Source organism: Macrobrachium nipponense, chromosome 28 (assembly GCF_015104395.2).
Source record: "Macrobrachium nipponense isolate FS-2020 chromosome 28, ASM1510439v2, whole genome shotgun sequence".
NCBI classification, from domain to species: domain Eukaryota; kingdom Metazoa; phylum Arthropoda; class Malacostraca; order Decapoda; family Palaemonidae; genus Macrobrachium; species Macrobrachium nipponense.
Genome location: NC_087217.1, coordinates 6,288,347 through 6,311,820, shown reverse-complemented (window position 1 = coordinate 6,311,820; position 23,474 = coordinate 6,288,347). Strand labels below are relative to the sequence as shown.

Below are 23,474 nucleotides of genomic sequence, written 5' to 3'. Positions count from 1 at the left end.
CACAGGCAGGCATTACCTTGAAGTATCTCTGGAGCAAAGAAAGTGGAAAGTACCTGTCACAAGGAGAGATGGGTATGATATAATAAAAAGCATAGGAAATGGAAAACGCCACGTTATAATGGATTTACCGCAGAGAAGAATTTAGCTGGAACAGGAATGACACCTCGTTTACCTAAATGGACTGTTTTGAGAGAGAGAGAGAGAGAGAGAGAGAGAGAGAGAGAGAGAGAGAGAGAGAGAGAGAGAGAGGACTGTGGCCGTAACAACAGTCATTTGGACTCTTGCAATAACGCCTTTAAAGAATAATATACATAGATTAAATTCACCTTAAACTTTGACCCATTTTTAGAGCATGGTTCCGGGAAGGCAGAACCATCCAAATCTGTACTACAAATCTTGCTCGTTTTTTGTTACATTAGCTATAGCTGTGTATAATGTATGTATGTATATATGTACGTATGTCTGTCTAAACAACTAGATACATAATGGGCTATAGGGATAGCCCATTAAGCTCAAGGAAGAAGAGAGGATCAAGAAGGCATTAGTCATAGGCTACCCACTTGAAATGCCAGAGAGCCACTTGACCAGCGCAAGCAACATAACAGCTGCAGTAAGAATGAAGAATAAGCAAGGGCATCCTTACCAAAGCTGTCCTGGTTACCTTTGTGGGGATGATTCCAGAGAGAGTTGACCTGGGAGTCTTCGGAAGGTATGGGGTAAAAACATTCTACCTAGAACCACTCAGGTGTTACAAATGTAAAATATTTGGACACCATAAAAGCCAATGTCAGGCGAAGCAGGAGACCTGTGCAATATGCAGTAAAAAACACCCTACTGAAGAGTGCATTTCAAAACGCAAAGCAGGGGAGATTACTACTCCGAAGTGCCCCAACTGCAGCAAGGCACATATTGCCATGGCCTGGGGATGCCCAGAAAGACTGGCAAGAGTAAAGGCCACTCTACCCAAAGAAGCAATAAAAGAAAGTAGCATATCCAGAGGAAGAGCACCCCCAAAACCCCAGCCCAGAAGAAGGTTTTACACCAGAGAAGAGCTGGAGGAATCCAGGAAGGAAACAGAACCCAGCAAAAAAAGAAACAGCTCCAGGTCTGCAACGAGAAGGCCCAGCCCCCAGCAAACGAGTCCTCAAGCACCTAAACCGTTGCCAAGATCTATATTCATAAAAACAGTCGATCTCAGAGACAGATTGACAGACTTCTCCAACCGCATCATAAAGGGAGACATCAACGCGGAAACCATTCAGGAGTGCATAGAAGTACTTTTAAAGAGCTTCATTAGAGGAGCTTCCAAGTCCCCCTCCCCCTCTACCTCTATGCAGGAGGCAGCAACCCAAGCTGCAGCAAACTCCGCTCCTTAAACCCCCTCACCTCTACCTTCCTCATCCTCCCTCAACCCCTCACCTTCCACATCCTCTGACCCAATAACCCCCACCCCTCTCAATTCATCCAACACATCCTCGTCATCACCATCAGTCACTGAATGCATGAAAGGGGAAAGTGGAAGAACTTACGCACCAAGAGATCTAAGGCAGTTCTCCTCAACATACCAATCATGTTGAAAATCGTCAACTGGAATGCTGGTGGAATAAGGACGAAGGCAGCTACACTAATTGCAGTCTGCAAAACAGAAAATGTGGACATCATTCTACTTCAAGAAACCATGCTAACAACCGGGACAAAATTCAGAATAACTGGATATAATGTCTACACAACCCCATGCGTAGGCACGGACAGAGGGTTGGCCCTTCTTGTCAAGAATACAATCCCAACAGTGAGAACACACAACCCAATCCCCTGTGGCTACAATGTGGAAACCCTAGCAGTGAGAATCACACTGCTAAACCAGAGGATATACATATACAACATATATAGAAAAATACATAGAGAAGAACCAGGAGAACTACAACTCACACAGCTCTTCGCACATGCAGCAGATTCACCAACAATTATATGTGGGGACTTTAATGCCCATCACCCTCTGCTATCATCCCCATCAACCACAAACCAACCTGGAGAGCACATAGCATTCTCTCTAGATGAGTTTGAAGGAGTCTCACTACTCAACTCAGGGCAACCTACACACATAAGAGGAGGCACATTAGAGTTGACATTTGCCACAACAACAATCAGACACCTAACAAGGTGGCAAGTGCACACGACACTAGTAAGCGATCACTTTGCCACAGTAACAGAGTTGGAGATGCAGCAACTACCTCCAATACTGCCACCTCCTCCGACATGGAACCAAGACCTAGCAGACTGGGTTGTATTTCGTCTAGCCCTCGAAGAGTGGGCAGCACAATACACACCTCCAGAAGACATAGATCAGCTAGAAAAAGATATAGTTGAGGCTATACACAATGCAGCAAACAGAGCAATGCCCATGAGAGTAGGAAGAAGAGACCGCACCTACAAAGACTCCTGGTACTACTGCCCAGAAGTAAGAAGACTGAAAACCCTACTGAACAGGGTAACAAAAAACTACAGGAAAAGAAGGACAACAGATAACAGGGAACTGCTACAAGCAGTCAAAAATGATGTTCAACAGCAGCTGCAAGAAATAAGAATTGAAAAGTGGATGGAATGGTGTACAAAACTATCACAGTACACATCTCTCTCAGAGCTATGGAAGTGGCTGAACAGAGTAGCCGGAAAGAAGAGAACACCCGTAGCAACTTACCCTCACCCACTAGAAAAAGTGGAAAGACTTGCAACATCCTTCGCCAATAGGACTAGCTCAGGTAACCTCTCCCCTGAAACAAAAAGAATTCAGGATCAATTAGCACCGATCAGATGGGAGGAGATCGATGCGGCCTGCCACAGACCATATGATACAGACACCCTACACAGTAGAGGAACTGAAAGCAGTATTTAAAGTTGGCAGAGACACAGCGCCAGGAGTAGACAGGATAACATACACCATGATCAGTAAAATGGGTCCTGCAGGAGAAACAGCCTTTCTGAGAATCCTAAACAAAACACACATCGAACACAAAAAGACCACAAACCTGGCGGCAGCAGGACACGCAGCCAATCCCCTAACCTAAAGATCCAGAGAACCCAAGACCAATCGCATTGGTGTCATGCATTGAGAAAACTGGAGAAAAAATGGTACTAAATAGAATGAAGTACAAGATTGGTCCACTGCACAAGCAGCTATATGCATATCAGGAAGGAGACGGAACTACAGAGTGCATAACAGATGTTTTCAGCTACATAAATCAGAAGAAGGCTACAGTAGTCTTCATAGATTTTGAAAAGGCTTTTGAACTAGCCAGTCCAGCAGCAATACATCAATCAGTAGTAAGGAAGGGAGTCCAAGGACACTTACTAGCCTGGACAAAAAACTACGTACTGGGAAGGCAGGCCAGAGTAAAATTCCAAGGAGTGATGTCTACATTCCACGACTTGGAAAATGGCACCCCTCAGGGAGGAATTCTGAGTCCATTTCTATTCAACATACTAATGGAGAATATAGCCTCCCTGCAGCTTCCAGAAGACATAGAAATCTTCATCTATGCCGATGATGTGTGTGTAGTAGCAAGAGGAGCTGTTAGAGTGCCCAGAATGCAAAGGGCACTCAATGACATCGACAATAAATCAAATGAGCTAGGTCTTAAAATAAATATAAATAAACAAAGGCCATGACAATAAAAGCCCACAGACCGCTGCAACCACTGACAATAGGAGTTGAGCCCATAGAATGGGTAGACAGCTACATGTACTTGGGAGTTGTCACAGACCAGCAGCTAACTTTCAAGGAGGAAATCAAGTACTTGAGAGAAAGAGCAAATGCAAGACTGGCCGCCATGAGATACATGTCATCCCTGAGGGAGGGAGCAAATGAACACATACAAAGGAAGTACTACCTAGCCTGCACCAGAACACTGGTAGACTATGCTGCCCCACTCTGATGAGGCTGACAGAGGCTCAAAAGGAATCACTGGAGTTCATTCAAAACAATGCAATGAGGCTCATGCTAGGAGCACCCACATGGACAAGGCTGTGCAACCTCAGGCTTGAAACTAACTTGCCAAAACTAGAGGATAAGATTGCACAGCAAAATGCAAATGCAAGCACAATGGCCAAAATGTTCCTCTCAGAAAGAGACTCCATTTCAAGGAAAAGAGCCAGAGGAACTTGCTAAACACCCAGAGATTCAAAGTCTGAGTTCCTATGGTAAGGACCAAAGTGACAACATCAAGAGTCTAGGCATGGCAGAGACACTGCTGCAGCTAGGTCCAGACACAACACAGGGCACACAACAACTACCACCCTGGAAGAAGGACACTGCAATATATAAATACACAAGCCTGCCAAGAGCAAAAGAAGACTACACAAGAGAAGAGCTAAGAGCGGCAGCCTATGAAGCAATCAGAAACACTGAGACCATTTGGGCACAAACATACTACACCGATGGCACTGTAGATCCTGAGAATCAAACTACGGGAGCTGCAGCATATTCAAGAAACTTCACAGCCTGCTGGAGGACCTTCAACCACGCCTCCACTATGCTGACAGAGTTAACAGCAATAAGACAGGCACTGCTGTACTCACTGGAGAATGAAGAAGGGCCTGTAATCATCCACACCGACTCAAAATCCTCAATGCAAGCCTTGCAACAACAGAAAAATAAAGAAAACAAGACACTGCTGGCTGGAATTAAAACACTGCTGCACCAGCACAGCGAAAGAGGAAGACCTGTCACCTTAAACTGGATACCCAGTCACATAGGAATTCCAGGCAACGAGAGGGCTGATGAGCTAGCCAAAAGTACAAAACCCATTGACAGTGCAAATACATTTACAACCTGCACTGCAACAAATCAAGAATGCAATGAAACTACTCTGCAAAGAAAACTTTAGGTAAAATTACAGTTTCAACCATTAAGGTAAAACTGGAATAAAAATATATTTGTTGCATCAGAAATAATGTAGTTCCAACGGATTTAACAATTATTTTGACTGCAAACCATCCGATTTAGAGATTTACTATGTAATTGGAGTTAAAAAAACGAGTTTTTCCAGAAAAAGGTAAATGTCCCGTTTTTCAAGTATTAACGACGAAAAACGGCAATAAACGACCAGATTGGTGTTGCACATCGCATAGAAACATGAGGAAATGAATAAAAAAGAAACTAGGAGTTACTCTTACACACAAAATCTAAGCATAAACCTACTACTTTAATTATGGGGGATCCCAGTGGGAAGCGGGGTTTTTGGGTGGGGGGAGGAGGAGAAAAGTGATTTTCGGGGCACTACCGAACCTAATACAACCACCTAACCTTACCTAGGCCTAGTGGGGGGGGGCTCCGCCCCCCTGCGACCCCCCCTTAAGGCCACAGAGATTTTCGGGGCACTACCGAACCTAATACAACCACCTAACCTTACCTAGGGCCCTATACCCCTACCTAGGCCTAGCGGGGGGGCCCCCTTAAGGCCACTACCTAACATCCATCAAACCAAATCCAAAATGATGGTACTGCTGTATACATCGTTATACTACCACAATTATAATATACTGTAAATTAATGAAACTTACCTTAAACTGTTGGTTGATAAAGATGTGCTGCTGCTTTGAGGAAAACGTGAAGCCGTTGCAAGGTTCCCTGACATGCAACTTAAAGTAGGAAGTGGCCAGGTACCCGACGACCACATTGCACTGCAAACAATCGGTAGGAAATCGAAGGTCTGTCAATATTAATGCCAGAAGGGCCAGTCACTGCCGCTGCCATAGGTACAGGAAGACAAAATGCCGTTTTTTGCTTCATTATTCGAGTATTCAGTCAAACAAGGATACCAGTGGACACTAGACAGGTAACTTTTTTACTCCGCTGAAATGCTAGTGAAACTTAGTTTTCGACTAAAGTCGTTCGTAATTGGTTATGAAACCCATGACGTCATAACGATGTCACACCTCTCAGCCAATAATGAGTAACTGGAACTGCTTTTGTTTGCGTAAGAAAGTAAGTTAGAGGGCTCATTAAAAGTAAACATTACCGTAGAGGAAACACCTCTCCCGACTTAGAAAAAATTCGAGGTAAAAACTTAATATTTTTTTTCTCTGTAAGTATGCATTAGCGACAATAATGTATTGAGAAGAAGTGTTTTGTTATCACGTGCTTTACTCGGGAAAAATATCAATATAATAGATTTCCCATAATGGTTGAAACTGTAATAATACCAAACTTTCTAAAAGACCATCGTGAGTGGGTAGAAAAGAACTCACCATCTGCCAGATGGCATAAGACATCGACTGATCTAGTGCCTCCTCCCATAGACAGGCACACACCAAGAAAACTTGCTGTGATCATCCACAGACTCAGGCTAGGATATAAAGCCTGCTGGGAAATTGTGGAAAACAGTGTCAAACCATGTGAACACTGTCAAGAAGAAACACAGCAACCACTCCTTCACTACCTGCTGGAATGCAGAGAAACAGCACAGCTAAGAGGTGCAGCACAAATTGAATTACTTGCACAAGATGCTGAGCATGTAGCTGCCACAGTCACAAAGACAATCATTGAAAACTTAGAAGAGCATGCCCAGATGCTCTACAACCTACCTCCACCAAGGTAAATAAACTAAAAGTAACATCAATCACCCTCATCACATCCCCTCACTGTAAGGCTCTATCCACATCATCCACTATCAGTCTTTTAAACTTTACCTACCACTGAAATCCTCCCGCAGGGACCCAAGGGAGTAAAGGGTTGGACAACCCCACCTGCACAACTTCTCTAATATTCGAAAGCCTTACATTCTTTCAAACTTCTACTACAATATGACATGATGGCCCTCTCTTACTGACACCATCATCCTTCCCCTGTTCACTCCTATCTCTACAACTAAAAATATTTCCAATTTCATAAAACTAACCATGAACCTAATGAATCTTTTCAGATCACCTACGGGCCGAACAAGGGAAAGGCCGTGCCAACAAGAAGTGTTGGCCTAATACAACAACAACAACAACAATAGCCCAATAAGTGTAGTGGATGATGGTAGGATGGGGAAAAACAGGTAGCTGGCTATGCGCAAAATTCTTGGTGAAGATAGGAATTTTTTTATATGGATTACTGACCAGTTCTTGTGTTGAAAGTGGAGTGTGGATGTTGAATACGCGTGATAAATAAAAGGTTGAAGTGATGAAGACGATTATTATATTTCACACAGTGTTTTATAGCATTAGAAGAATGGATAGAGCGAGAAATGTGGAGATAGGTAGGTGCGGTGAAAACTGGTTAGCATAGGTAAAAGATAGCTAGAATATGTTGAAATTATTTGCTGATTATATACTAGGGTGAGTGTAAATTTAGAAGTGTTGAGAAGAAGCGGAAGACCTTGAAAAGGTTGAATAGTTTCAATACAAGAAGCTTTAGAGAGGAAGAGCTTTAATATCTAGGAAACTCGGCAGTGCGTTTAGGGTAGAAGTGAGTTGTGCCGTTTGTGTATAGGGATATTAGATGTGCTGACGATGTTCCTTCTGCTTTGGTAAGTGTGCACCGGCGGTTCGTCCACTATTCAGTAGTTCATTATGAATGAGACAGTGACGATTTTTTAGTCATAACCTCCTGTAATGTGGAAAGTTTCATGTTGAATTTGTTGAAAACAGATATTATGTAGGGACATATAAGCTCTCTCTCTCTCTCTCTCTCTCTCTCTCTTCTCTCTCTCTCTCTCTCTCTCTCTCTCTCAATATGTATATGATATATATATATATATATATATATATATATATATATATATATATATTGTATGCAAGTAGGTATACGCGTATGTATAATATTCTGTGCTACTTTATATTTATCTGCATAAACGTAACAAAGGAACTGCATACTGAAACTAAATGAATACACACATTCTTCTTTCTTACAGTTCGCACATGTATAACTCAAAAGTCCATTTCGTTGTGTTTACATTTGCAGTATAAAGCTTTGCATGCCTTCGCGATTTTTTCAGCGAATTGGGCGTTGGTCCTTATGCAGGTATCCTTGTGGACACGCCATTGAATCCACAGAAGAGTGACATGCCATGATCTCCGACTGTGCGTTGGTATTTTCCCAAGACGGGGTACAGTTGCGCAAAAAGGATCTTTCTACGATGTTGATATCTCTGGCTAGTCGTTCGAATTGTTTACTTTATCACGTTGCGTATGTTTTGTATATAATATATACATATATAGATATATATATATATATATATATATATATGTGTGTGTGTGTGTGTGGTGTGTGTGTGTGTGTGTGTATCCCGTAAATGCTCACACACATATGTGTACATATATATACACGCATATATAGTATATATGAATATATATAATTTTTTGTCATATACACCGGGACTTTATTATATTATCACTAATATTAAGCTACTAATGTCGTTTCATATCAGATTTACTCGGCCTCGTACTACCAGCGCAGTGGTTACCGTCACTGACAAGCCGCGCTTCCAAATCGGGAGATCCCCTAGTGGGGTATTGACGTCAGTGCATCTCGCGCTGTGGACTGTAGGCATTATTTAAGGATTTTTGCAGCCTCCCTTCAGCCTCCAGCTGAAACCCCTTTTATTTCTTTTATTGTACCTCCTTTCATATTATCTTTATTCTACTTTACTTTCCATCCTCTCTTAATTATTTCGTTATGCAGCTGCGAGGTCCTATTACACCTTTAAAACCCTTGTGCTCACAATTTCCCTTTCAGTGTTGATTGATTTCATGGGTCCCTGTGCTTGGCCTTTGGCTTAGATTTTATATTCCAATTCCGAAACATTCGAGGACTCTTATCTTCCTGGTTGTGACGAGTCGCATATCACCTATAAATTTCACCTGGGGGTTATGTTATTCTAAGGGTGAGTGAATTTGATGTTAAAGGACAATTGTAGCTTAACGTTTGTGGTTATAATGTTTGCGATTACACACACACACACATTATATATATATATATATATATATATATATATATATATATATAGTATATATATATATACATACATACATACATACATGATTTTTCTGAATGTTCACTTTTTCGCGTATTTTTCATTGTAATTATACGAGTGCATGTGAGCATGGGTGTTTCATTATTATTTGTTTTGAGAAGTTGCAAAGAATTGAAGATCGTACATTTACGTAAATTTATTGGATGTGATGACATTCGGTTTGCGTTATCGGAATAATTGATGCCCTGCCCGATTCCGCACGATGTCTGCCTAGCATAGGGATTCTCGACCCTTATCCCATCAAGTAGTCTACCCTGTATGAGATTGCCCACTGCTTTTCCATTAATGTTGATATGGAATTGTTACAGATTTTCAATGCTTGTTTGAAATGGTTTTATGAGTCAGGCAATCATCTACTGCATATAGTAATTATGAAACTTACATAGGATTGAGCTGTATTTTCTTGGGATGAATATGAATATGTTTACAAATTATGTGCAGGATGTACTGTATCTGGTCTATCAAGAAACTTGAAACTTTTATTTCATGAAGCAAATAAGCACGAACCCTAATTTCTTTGTGGCAGTTAAATTGCTTGTCAGTGTGAAGATCGTGCGTCTTTCCAACAAACACATGTATCATTCGATAACGGTTGGTGGTGTTGCGGAAGCTCATGAGCCACATCCAGCTGTTTGTCGTTTTCCTGCCGAAATTTCAACAACAATAAAATGAAACGTGAGGATGCAGTGAGGAACGTCACTCGAGATGAAACGTCACTCAAGATGAAACGTCATTCAAGATGAAATGTCACTCAAGATGAAATGTCACTCAAGATGAAATGTCACTCAAGATAAAACGTCATTCAAGATGAAATGTCACTCAAGATGAAATGTCACTCAAGATGAAATGTCACTCAAGATGAAATATCACTTAAGATGAAACTTCACTCAAGATGAAACGTGAGGATGCAGTGAGGAACCTCACTTCAAGAATGAAACCTTCACTTCAAGATGAAAATGTCACTTCAAGATGAAATGGTCCACTCAAGATGAAATGTCACTCAAGATAAAAACGTCAATTCAAGATGGAAATGTTCATTCAAGATGGAAAGATGATCAACTCAAGATGAAATGTCACTCAAGATGAAATGTCACTCAAGATGAAATATCACTTAAGATGAAACTTCACTCAAGATGAAAAGTGAGGATGCAGTGAGGAACCTCACTTAAGATGAAACTTCACTCAAGATGAAATGTCACTCAAGATGAAACTTCACTCAAGATGAAACGTCACTCAAGATGAAACTTCACTCAAGATGAAACGTCACTCAAGATGAAACTTCACTCAAGATGAAACGTCACTCAAGATGAAACTTCACTCAAGATGAAACGTCACTCAAGATGAAAGTTAAGTACCGGTCTGTACATGGAAATGGGTGGGTTCTCCAGTGTTTAGAACACCAACATTTTCACCTATAGCAATGGATGACAGACAATTTCCTCTCTCATTAGTAATTAATCCCCCCCATAAAGGATTTCTTCCATTCATATCACCTAGGGTGATGAAAGGTAGAGGAAGCTGTCTGATGAGATTACAGAGATCTATACTAGGGAAAGCTACTTTTGGTAGAATATATACAGAACACATTGTATAATGTTGAGCCAGAAACACTTGCACTGCAACAGCTTGCAAAGAAGAATTAACAGGAAAATGCCTGTGTGGAGTATCATGGTGAACATACAACATTGCTCCACCCCGGTTTCTATTATTTTGATTTAGATCTGAATGGAAAGCAACATATTCTTTAGGGCAAGGAGTAAAGTCACTGCTGAGCAGTCTCCTGCAAAGCTATGCAAATAGGAGACAACTAAAAAATTAACATTTTTAGTTCCTTCCATTTAGCTCTCATGCCCTGACAATTCCACCGAAGAAAATTTGAGAATTTACTTGAGTTTAGAGGCCTTAATAATAGGGCCTCTTTGAAAATATTTTGTCTTAGTAGGGTTGCCAGGAATTTGGGGAATCCTGCTTTGTTTTTTTGTAGGAGACTGCCTGCCACCCTCAGCCTCCTTTCTTTTTGGGACTGACATTGCTACCGCCATACAGGCAACTTCTGGTCCTTGGCTAGCTGCCTCTGTAGCTGGTGTTCCAGGCTCCCAAGAAGCTATTGCATCAGCTAAGGAGGGTGACTCCCCACAAGAGGCATGTACATCAGCAAGGACAGATATGCATTCCAAATTATTTACACCAGTCAAAACTGATGTTGCCTCCAAAGAAACTGATGCACCAACCAAAGCTGATGCTGCCTTAGAAGAGGTTGATGCATCAGCCAAGGCTGATGCTGCCTCCAAAGAGGCCGGTGCACCAGCCAAAGCTGATGCTGCCTCTAAAGAGGCTGGTGCACCACCCAAAGCTGATGCTGCCTCCAAAGAGGCCAGTGCTCCAGCCAAAGCTGATGCTGCCTCTGAAGAGGCTGGTGCACCAGCCAAAGCTGATGCTGCCTCTGAAGAGGCCGGTGCACCAGCCAAAGCTGATGCTTCCTCCAAAGAGGCCGGTGCACCAACCAAAGCCGATGTTATTTCCAAAGAGTTTTGCACATCAACCATGGATGATGTTGCAGTCGTAGACATTTTAATTTGAGCTTTACCCAAGTTGTTTTTGCTGCTACTTTCTGTTACATAGGATTTTTGAATTTTTCCACCTGTTCTAAATGAATTTGAACCAGTATTCGAATTAACTTTCCTCCTTCTCAATAGTTGTCTATTTGCAGCAACACTTGCAAAAGATACCCCTGGTCTTATATGTTTGTTCAGTACTATTCATCTGGCTTCTGTAGTTGTAACTTTCTCAAGGACTCGAGTATATTGTACTTCTTTCTTAATAGTATATTGTACTTCTTTCTTAAAATGGAAAACATCACATGAGTACAATTTGGTTCAGCATGGCAATCACCATGCTCAACTTTTCCACAATTTATACAAATTGCAGGGTTTCCTTGCAACTTTGATCTACAGGATCCAATTATATACCCATATTCCTGACAGTAAAAACACATCCTGGGTGTCGGCACATATTGTTTCACTTTATATCTGTACCATGTTGCTTTAACAAAATTGGTAATTTAGATGAATTGAAAGTTAATAATAACTGGCATAGGACACCATGCCCCATTTACTTTCTTTTTCAGTCTTTCCATCTTCACTACCCCCTGATCTTTAAGTTAATCTTCCAGTTCCTCTTTAGGAGGAATCATAAGATGAGGAGCATATATAATTCCTTTGGTATGATTGAAGGTATCATGTGGTTTACATTCACTCTGAACTCCTCCCAGTAATCTCGGAGATTTCAATTTCTCACTTTCCTCACTTTCTTCTAAAGATCTAGTCTCTACCAAAAGTTTATTTCTACCATGTAGCAATATCTTAGGTTCCCTTCCACAGCATTTTACAATATTCCTATGTACTTCAACAATATTCATAACTTTATCCTCAAAGGTAATAGTTAGATATTTATCAAATTCATTAGGTACACATCCTCCAGATTCTTTTAAGGATTTTCTTCCCACAAAATTCCTTCTCCCTTGGTGGGAAATATATGGTGCCAGTGTAACCACACTGGATTGAAGAGTTCTTCCCATGTCTGGTTCCGTGCAATGGTCATCAGGATTTTGGGGTTTTAAGTTCCTCATAGAATGATAAATAGCAGATTCATCTAGGTTTTCCCCATACCCACCATGGAGCCACATGTAGAGGAAGCAATTCCCTTATTGGGGCACCCTAAGGGGTACAACCATGATATACACCCCACATTCAGTACCTTGAGGGTCATCAGTCTGTCAAGATCAGACCCAGCACCGAATGCAGGGTTTGACATAAAAGCTTCCCCTCGCTCGAACACTTTGGGTACTCCAGTTCTACGGGTGGAGAGGCATGCCATCCCACTCCACCCTCCTTCAACTCCGGAGCACAGTAAGAGCGTGTCCAATTTCATGTCAAGTTCATCAACAAAATCCATCCGGACAGAGGAAGGAGAGAAATAGTGAAAATAGGAGGAGGTGATACAGAGTACCAGGATTAGTCAGGATTCTCTGAATTGACCTTAGTGGCATGGCAGTACCTACCAGGGTGAATAAATCACCCCACCACCATCGCTCAATTCTTCGTTGGACCACGCAAGCTGCCGCCGCCGCCGCCCCCCCCCCCCCCCCCCCCCCCACTACAGCAAAGTTCTTGGTCACAAGGGGGGGTATGCCCAAGGAGACTAACCAAACCCGGACAGAGTGGTTAGCCAAGAAGACACCGGCACTCCATAGGTGGACAAAGGCCTCCAATGCAACATCTGTTGAGGAGGTCTTAGAACTATTTCAATTGGAGGACTTCCTTTCCTGCACTCCCCCTGATCTTGCCACCCATTTGTTGGACAAGGCCCCTAAAACTATCTGGAGTGCTGTAAATGGGCAGACGCCTATGACACCCACCATCTGCTGCAGAGTTCTTTAAAGAGGAAAATACATCTTGCTCTCCCTCTCACTCCTTCTGCCACCTATCAGCCTACCCAGCACCCCAATATTCCTCCACAGAAACCTGTGCGGGCGTTGCAATAAACCAGGTCACACCACGGAGCAGTGCTTCTCGAAGGTGGATCCTCCTCAGCAAGCTGCCGCTACTCCTCAAAATGGACTACCCCATCATCCTAATAACAAGAATAACGGCCATTGGAACAGAAACAACAGGGCCAGGCCTGACTTTAGCAAGAGTTTCTGTGACTCATGCAAAGTGCACTCCTGCTCAGGTCCCCATATTTGTCGCACCTCCCAGAGGTCACTATCCTCACCAGGTCCAAGCTTTCGATGATACTGATGTGCTGGTATACATCATTCAAAAGGGTAAAATTCCTTACGGAGCTCAGGTTGATAGTCACCAATTCATCACAATAGAGAGCCTCAACCATGTCAGGATATTCTTGCCTACTGTCCAGTTGAGAGTCACACGACCTCACAGTTCTAAGATATGTACCATGGCAGTAGCAACCTATATACCAGGAGGTTATGATGTCCTGCTAGGACAAGATTTCAAGTCTCCTCCTACCTTTGTACCTATCAGGGCCCCTGCCCTCACATAGCTCCAGACCTGTGCCACTGGCCTCCAAGAACTACCTCTGCACAGCCAGTGCCACTTGAAGGTGCCAGGCAGTGCCAGGCTCTGTCCCTCATGGATGTTGAGCCATGTTTGAGTCCTTTCACTAAGCCAGGAACGGCCTCAATGCCAGTGCCAAGGCAAGACTCGAGTCTCTCTCCTGGAGTTCTTAAGTCCCGGTCGCTCTCCCTCTGCTGGCTTGGCCCCACTACTCTTGCTGGCAGTCAAGAAAAAACCAATCCCAATAGGAATCCTCTAGGAAACCCATTACCATAGTGGACACTCCACCAACGGTGCGGCCTCGCAAACCGACCCAGAATTGGTCCTCCCAACAGGTAAGACTACCTCGAATACCATTAGCTCATCCAGTCCCCATCCATCAGCAGCTAACCGGTCCCGGAGTAATGACTCTGGCCGAAGAACTCAGCATTAGGCACGGGGATGAGTGCCAAGGCCCCAGTTGTCGCAGCAGCTGGAGCCAATGCCCATCCAGCATCTTCGGATTGCTTGAGTCTTTCACGGCCTCCCATGGCGTCATCAAACCTACCTCGGAGAAGTCGAAGGAAGAAGGGAGTCAATAGTCTCTCCGCACTAGTGCCTGGCACAGTGCCACCCTCTTATAGAGAATTCTGACCCTCTCCATCCAGAGGAGAGTACCAGATTCTGCTACTTCTACTCCCTTCTTATCCTTTTGTAACTTTCTATTTTTAGTACTGTCTATATCTTCTCTACCATAGTTTCCTTTCCTCTGCTTCACCGCCTTAGGCATTTATTGTATATTGTATGCTCTGCTTAAGCCGAACCACACCCACCAGCTATTCTGGCATTATAAATTAGTACTTCATTATCAACTACTATTATAAAAGTGCCACAATTGGCACAGTGCCCTATCCTAGGCACTTAGCATTCCCAACTAGGAGCAATTTTAGCCAGTAAAAATTGCTATAGCTTTAGAGATATTTTCAAAGCCTTGCTCGTTTATACATTGTTTTGATTTAATTGCTGATTTAGTGTTACTTCCTAGTCTCTATATTTTGTGAAATTACCATTGTCTCTAGTGAAACTTACGTTTTGTGTAATTTTATTTCCTCTCTACAGAAAATTACTTCATTATTCCATACTTGTTAGTTTGCTCTAATGTTTGCTATGATAAGATTAATACTGTTAGGCGTCTTCTTGTTACAAGACAAAGTCACTTAATGAAATCGTAGGGCTATTTATGCACATGAACGAGTCATATCACCCCATCACACAGTGGGCCAGCAGGCGGACAAAATTAAATTTTTTACTTTTCCAAATTATCATGAGGGTCATGAAAATAAAAAATACATACATTATTGACAAAGGAATGTAATATCATAGATTGCAAGTAGTTGTTAATATCAGTGTTTTACAGACTTAAACATGACTAAACATGTTGCTCTTGGCTGCCCACTGTTTTTCCATACAAAAACATGTTATTGTTTCTTTAGCCACGGTTTATGAAAGGTGTGTTGTGGAGTAAACTCATATTTTAAAATTACTTTTTTGTACATTATTGAATGTATTAAAGGTCTTGATCTTTATATTTATGATCTAAATGTTGGGTGCAACAGTGTCTGATATAAGTCCCTCAAAATTTGTTGAAAATTTTAGGCATATAAAAGTTTATGATAGAGCACAAAAAATTGCAAAGCTTTGCAAAGATTCCCAATGGTGTTAAATGGTAGATAATTAAGTCCCAAACAATAGGACAAAAAACTTTTTGTCACTAACTGCCACTTTTTTTACAGTGAATATAATTGTCTGGACAACTATGAAAAAAATATTAGCAAAAGATGAAGATCTCAGGTTAAGAGTAATGATGAGCCATTATATTTTTATTTCAGATATTGGACAATAACAAGGTGCATGTAAATGGATGTTACTAACCAATATCTGTTTAATGAGGCTAGTGAAGCGATAAAGAATGGATATATGCATAGTTTTTATGATGGCAAACTACATAGTTTTCTGCTTGGAAAGATTGAAACTATACGTGATGACACTGTAGCAACAAATATTGTGATTAAATTTCTGAAAAACTTAAGTGGAGAAGTGTTAACAGAACCAGAAAGTTATTAAGTAAGTACCAAGGTTGGCTTGAAGCTAGTGTATCAAAACCCAGAAAATGAAACTCCTAAGAAATCTCGAGGACGACCTAGAACTGAGAGTTTTCAGGGCTCTTTGGAGAAAACAAAACGAAGGGAAACTGCAGAGCTTGTTAACATATCTCCTCATAGGCTCACATATGCTACATCAAGAGTTCTAAGAAAGAAGGGACAATCAATAATGGCTAAATCTTTAGCCCAAAGTTCTACTGAAAACCAATGTACTTCATCAGAAAATATCACAGTGTTCTTTTTCTGCAAATGAAGCTCTGGCATTGATTGATGTTATAACCAAGAACGAGATGTTATTTTCGAGTCCTGTTTATTTGTTACTTGTATGGTACCTTTACAGCTGAGTGGAAAGACAGAGGCATATGAGAAAATTATCTTATGGAAAAATAGTAAGCCCTCATCACCATTTTTTGTAGACCTATAAGGTTTTAGTGGAAGAAGAGCAATACTTAACAAATGCTATCCGTATACTTAGACCAACTCAAGTTAAAAACGACGTTAGCGCCATTCATAATAGTGAGCATTACAATGATAGATGGAAAAGTGGCATCCTCTTTATCCCTTGTCACCAACTCAATGCAATGCTGTTCTTTGTGTGGGGCATCACCTAAGCTAATGAATGAGATAGAGAAAGTTTCAAAGAGACCCCTGTCAAATGATGGCATCATGTATGGACTATCAACATTACATGCTTGGATAAGATCTATGGAATGTTGCTTACACTTGTCATACAAGTTGCCAATAAAGAAATGGCAGGCAAGAACAAAAGAGGAAAAAGCAAAGGTCCAGCAACAAAAATCGAAAATACAAAAAGCTTTTCGTGATAGGACAGGATTAGTGATTGATATACCAAAACATTCAGGCTAGAAGATTTTTTCAGCTTGCTGAAACATCAAGTGAAATTCTTGGAATTAAGATAGAATTGCTGAAGAATTTGCACATCATCTTGTGTACTTTATCATCTGTGTTTGATACAAATGTGTCAGCATTTAAATCCTTCTGCATCAATACCGCTAAAGTTTACGTGGAAGAGTACATTTGGTATTATATGCCTCAGAATTTGCATAGAATTCTTATTCATGGAAGTTCAGTGCTTGAACAGTTTAATCTGCCAATTGGACTTTACTCTGAAGAGGCCCAAGAAGCCAAAAACAAAGACTTTAAGAAGTTCAGAGAGTCATTTTGCCGGAAAAAGTCCCAAAAAGAAAACTAATGAGGACTTAATGCAACGGTTATTCTGCTCATCCGATCCCATAATAACATCAATGAGAAATCAGACAAAAAACACATCTAAGAAAGATCTGCCAGATGAAGCTCGACTGCTCCTCATTACAGATTCTGAAATATGAAGTGAAGGACCATAAACATAATGAGACATGTACCTTAACTGAAGATCAATTACGCGCTTCTCTTATATAGTCTAAATGACTTCTCCTTTTAGCCTTTATTCTTGCATTCCTTATCATTTCAAATCATTTATTTTACTTGCTTTTACCTTATTTCAATGATGTCATCTCTTGAAAGGAAGCTTTTTTTGTTGTATTTTTATGTTCTTTATTGGCTAATGTACAAAATGTATTACAATTAAGATATTATTGCATTAGTTTCCATGATTTAACTTATTTCCCAAGAAAATAAGATTTACAGAATTACCAAATTACAGAATATATGTGCTCAAAATCACCGATTTATACTGATTTGATATTTTTTTCCCTTTCATAATGGTTTAGAATAATGTTAAGCCCAAATAAAGCTAGTTTTTGCACTGAAAGTATTTTTGTCCCTTTAAGTCCCATTCTGGCCCACTGTGCATCAGGGTAAACTAATAGTGTGTGTTGCCTAAAACAATTAAGCTGGCAGTATTATATGTGATATAATTTACCCTGTAGGTTAAGTTTTATCCAATTGCTATTCATTTTAACTGTCATTCTCAGTGTGACGTTATATTTTAAGAGTATTCTTTATTGGAATATAGGAAGTTGTTAGTCTGTTAGTCACGTCACACTTATTTTCTAATTGATCAGTAAATCCTCTGCCTGTCGAGTAAACGTTCATGAATATTATCATTGGCAGAGTTTGAATCTCGCTTATATTATAAGCCCACTCAAGGGAGTATGGAAGGCTCAGTAATTTATATTTGTCATTTGTCCTTGTTTTTTCTGACTTGCCTTGTTCATTCCAACCCATCTAGGGTTGAAATGTCCTCTAAAATGGGGAGGTGTTCAGGATTTTAAGCCAGAACCAAGGAAAGTTAATATTTCTTTTTAACAAGACTCATTCATCCTTGCCTATATGCAAGTTGCCCCTTTGAACTGAAAGCCTCCATTCTCTAGAAAACCCCTCTTTACTCCCAATGGCTGTTCTGAATTTACCCTCACAGGGAAAATCCGGATTTGGGCGGAGCCTACCAGGCAAAATTTTAAAAGAGCAGAACAGCAGCAGCTCGCTCTCAGAACTCTCTCAGAAGCCCAGAACTCTTTCAGACCCCGCTCTGAACCACTCAGAAGCAGGACTTCCTCAGACTTTCTCAAGCCCTCCAGACTCCACTTCACCCCTTCTGCCACCCCTGCCTCCTCTGGGGGGGATTCCAAGTATTTTTATACCTCCATAGTGCACAGGAATGTCAGCAGATAAGACCACCAAGCCCAGGATTTCCGGACAAACACCGTGCCTGATTGTGGGAGAAATTGGAAACCCTTTGGAATAAGTCTTGCATTAAAATAACCCATTTGCGCAACATTCTGATATCCGTGTCTGTTCCATTTACCAGGCACTTGTCTCTGGTGGATTGACAATCAACCACCCTATTAGTTCTTGGACCCATGTAAATTAATGTAAATATAGTTCATTTAAAACTAAAGTCCAGCTTTTATGTAAATATCTCCTTTCTCAGTAATATCGGTTTTCTCCCATAATTTTTTTTTCCTTTTTTTTGTTGTGATCTCTCGTCCCTCCATTCAAGGCCAATTTTTTTAGAGTGTTAGAATACATTTTTCAGGAGTGAATGGGCAGTTCTGAACAATATAATCATATATATTTCTGATAATTATACAATAAATAAATAAATGTATATCTAGATATATATATATCTATATATATATATAATCATATATATATATATTATACATTATGTAATTATATATATATTATTATATATCACTTACTGGATTATTGGCCAGAAGAACAATGCGCGTTTTGCACACGTAAGTGCAAAATCACATAGAGTGTAGGGTTCTCCAGTAGTATGATAACGATATATGTTACAACAATCTCTAGATGCCTCTGGGAATATGCCTATTAAACAGCAAAACAACTAAAATAATAATAATTCAGGTTCGGATCTATCGAAGATTTTCAGTAATTGTAGTTAATGTCCTGAGCCTCTCCTTGGTTAATCTAGGACAGCTGGTCCTCATCTGAAGGTCACCCTCAAGTGTAATGATCTTTGTATCTAGTAATTGGTTTTATGCTTTTTAATCTGGGTTATTTTGTGCAAAAGAGGCCTCTCTAGAATCTTTGTGTATTTTCTCTTTTGTAAGTGTAGTTTGCCTGTGAATGCCTGAATAAAGGTCAACGATCTTGCTCTCCGTTATTGCACTATCATTGTGGCCATATGCTCTGCTTATATATATATATATATATATATATATATATATATATATATATATATATAGAGAGAGAGAGAGAGAGAGAGAGAAGAGAGAGAGAGAGAGAAGAGAGAGAAACAAGGAGCTGAAGATGTCATGAACTAGTATTTGTCCGTTTATCATACATGCTGACGTTTCGAGGACACAGCCTCATTTTCAAAGCTGAAAATCGCAATTATGATATATAAAAATGTTACAATGACTCAGAATTAAGAAATTTACAAATTATAAAATAAAAAAAATATTAAAAAACTAATATTTAACAGACAAAATGCAAGAAACAGACAGCTACCATTCAGGAGGGAAATGTAGTATGTAGTATATATAATAAACTGACAAATACTAGTCTATGACGTCTCCTTCATATATACATATATATATATATATATATATATATATAGATATATATATATACTTTATAATATAATATATATATATATATATATAATACTGGAAGATTGGGGCATCTAGATCGCCGTAGATTCAGTAGGAGTAAAACAGCAAACAGCCATCGTAGCATTTTAAATTTATTGGCCAAAATTTTCGAGACTACATGTCTCATCATCAGGGCTGTAAAATACAAAGAATAAAAATTAAAAAAACTCAGTTAAAAAAAATCACAGTCTAAAAACAAGAAACTTGAATTTAAAACAAACAAAAATAAGCTAAAACATTATTAAAAAACATTGAAAACCTAATACTGAAAAAAACTTTTTAAAAAATTATATATATAAAAAGTTATGGTGTTAAAATGTATTGTACCTTACTCTATCTGAGCTAAGAACTATCTGAGCTAAGAACTGAGTGACATTCTCAGTTTTTCAGGAGGACGACGTCAACTTAGGCGAAACAAGCTGTTTCATAGTTAATGATTCCAGGATGGAGAGAGAGTGGTCATTGGGTGCTTGGGCGATAACATTAAAGTCTTCATAAGTGAATGATGTCTTGCATTCCTTACAGTGGTCTCTTATATTAAAAACTAAAGAATTTTCTAATATAAGAGACCACTGTAAGAAATGCAAGACATCATTCACTTATGAAGACTTTAATGTTATCGCCCAAGCACCCAATGACCACTCTCTCTCCATCCTGGAATCATTAACTATGAAACAGCTTGTTCCTTCCCTAAACAGTCAGAACTCTTCCACGATCTTATATATCGTCTAAGTTGACGTCGTCCTCCTGAAAAACTGAGAATGTCACTCAGTTCTTAGCTCAGATAGAGTAAGATACAATACATTTTAACACCATAACTTTTATATATAATTTTAAAAAAGTTTTTTTTTCAGTATTAGGTTTTTCAATGTTTTTAAATAATGTTTTAGCTTATTTTTGTTTGTTTTAAATTCAAGTTTCTTGTTTTTAGACTTTGTGATTTTTTTTTAACTGAGTCTTTTTTTAATTTTTATTCTTTGTATTTTACAGCCCTGATGATGAGACATGTAGTCTCGAAAATTTGGCCAATAAATTTAAAATGCTACGATGGCTGTTTGCTGTTTTATTCCTACTATATATATATATATATATATATATATATATATATATATATATATATATATATATATACGTACCTGATTGTCATTGCCTTAAGAATGAGGTCGCTTGACCCATGCGCTGTCCCCATGATGTTCATTGAGATTCATGTACTGTACCAACGGCTTCTGGCTTTTCTTGATGGTCGTGATTCCAACCGCTACTTATGACTGAACTTGAACGACCAACCAAATTTACAAAAATTCTATAAATACTCTTGCTGCACCGGTAAGGTCGCTTCTCCGTGTTTGTCGTGTGTGAATTATTTTAGCAAGCTTTCTGTTGCAGATATTTTGCTTTACCGGAACTTGAATGGTATCAGTCACGGGAAGCCGAAAAAGAAGAAAAAATTACTAGTATGTTGTTGCAGGAAATGTGCTGTATATTGCTTGCAGTTTCTCTCTCTCTCTCTCTCTCTCTCTATTTTGTTGCGTGATAGTAATCATGACGTGTGTCGTGTTGCTGGAACAGCAGAGCTTTCATAAAACTGGATGACAGTGATATGCAGCCTGCTCTATTGGTATTTTCGGATTGCGAGAAAAAATCCTGTAATTTTAATATTTACTTCTTTCCTGGTTGCAGTTGCGCTTGCTTTGCAGCTTGGGCTTCTTTGTTATTTTGTTTCTTCTCTTCTTGTTGTTATCATATCATCAATCATCTCTTACTATTATTATTGATCTTGACGATGTTTCGTAGTGATTAGAAATGGTTATAATCATATTTATTAATTTGAAATCGTTTACATTCATGAATTTTACCCAGCCGTGTTATTGATAGGTAATTCCTGACTTTGATAATGATAACATTAGTACTTTTAATTATAGTAAGCGTCTGAAGGTTTTTGCAGTTCATAAAATCTGTTGGAGTACTATATACAAGCGCCTTTTCAATGAAAGACCACTCGGCTGCCATTTGAACTAAATATTTTAAAAATAGAAGTGCATTTAGGTGGATATTAAGCACATGTGTTCAGTTTTATAAGTTATTTTTGGCTCTTTCATTAAAATAATGGCAAGTAAAATTTTAAGCTCATTGATGTTTACCCATTCCTTTTTATAAGAATGCTTTAATATTACTAATGTTTCAAGCCCGTTGTCTCACAGGTTTTTTAAAATATCAGATGAAGGTTCATTATTCTACTATGTTAAAATGAATGATCATAAGAGAGATCATTAGAACATTTTCGCCAAATAACATTGAAATTATTGAAAACCTACCTTTGCTTTCTAATTTTTTTCCTTTATTAAATACTGTTATCTGTTTCTTCAGGAAAATAATAGTCAGATAAAAAACTTTTTTTAAAATTAAATAATCATGAGAGGGTTCTAAAGAACATTCTAAACAATAATATAAACATATTTCTAGAATTATACACATTTACCATCTCCATAAAATCACATTTCACATATTTTAACATCATATTGCTAACTGTGTCGCTAACTTTTTCATCTTATTCACCGCTTTTCTGGAACTACTAATGTGTCTGTTCAAATCTCGAATTCTAAAAAATGTACTTCATCGAACAAAATATTTCGACTTCTGAAGGTATTCGGATGTGACTGTTAATTATATCAGATAATTTAATGATCGCTCCTTTTACTGCTGTTAAAGCATTCCCCCCACCCCCCATGTGAGACTCGGAACATTTTATCCATACACTTCAAATGATCAAGAAACACTGAGTTCATTAGTTTGTCCTCTCTAAAGCTTATGTGTCATCTCCCTATTACTTTTGCTCTTAAATGTTCCAGTTGTGGAAATTTGCGAGCAATAAACCCGCCAACATATCTCAAACCCTAATCTTCTTATATGGCATCTTCTCATGTTTGTTCTTCAACTTCCTGATAAACTGGGTTCTTTTTGAAGAGAATTTCCTTCGTCTTCGAACGATGTGTCTTGCTTGTCAGGGACGTGGGAAAATGAGGCGGATGTTACATTTTCACTGTTGCAGTTTTAAACGTTGTTTTTTGAGCTTACAAGTGTGCTGTCTTTTCCTAAAAGGTGAGCTCTGAGACGATGTTTAAATGCAACTGGTGATGGGTGCTGATCGTACGCTCCCAT

General features: G+C 39.4%; 1 protein-coding gene across 1 annotated transcript; it reads left to right on the top strand.

Annotated features, from left to right (window-relative positions):
• The first annotated feature begins 4,082 nt into the window (after positions 1-4,082).
• On the top strand, positions 4,083-11,998 carry LOC135201890 (glycyl-glycine endopeptidase ALE-1-like). Its single transcript, XM_064231188.1, has 3 exons — positions 4,083-4,197; positions 11,002-11,433; positions 11,946-11,998. Exons 1-3 carry the CDS (start codon positions 4,083-4,085, stop codon positions 11,996-11,998), a joined length of 600 nt encoding a protein of 199 aa, XP_064087258.1.
• The last annotated feature ends 11,476 nt before the right edge of the window (positions 11,999-23,474 follow it).

What these genes read in the sequence shown, in the direction of transcription:
- LOC135201890 (XM_064231188.1), top strand. Translation starts at nt 4,083, where the DNA reads ATGCAAATGCAAGCACAATGGCCAAAATGTTCCTCTCAGAAAGAGACT. An exon ending in TCAAAGTCTGAGTTCCTATG is followed by an intron (nt 4,198 to 11,001) that starts GTAAGGACCAAA and finishes GTTTTTTTGTAG; the next exon opens with GAGACTGCCTGCCACCCTCA. An exon ending in TGCTGCCTCTGAAGAGGCTG is followed by an intron (nt 11,434 to 11,945) that starts GTGCACCAGCCA and finishes TACAAATTGCAG; the next exon opens with GGTTTCCTTGCAACTTTGAT.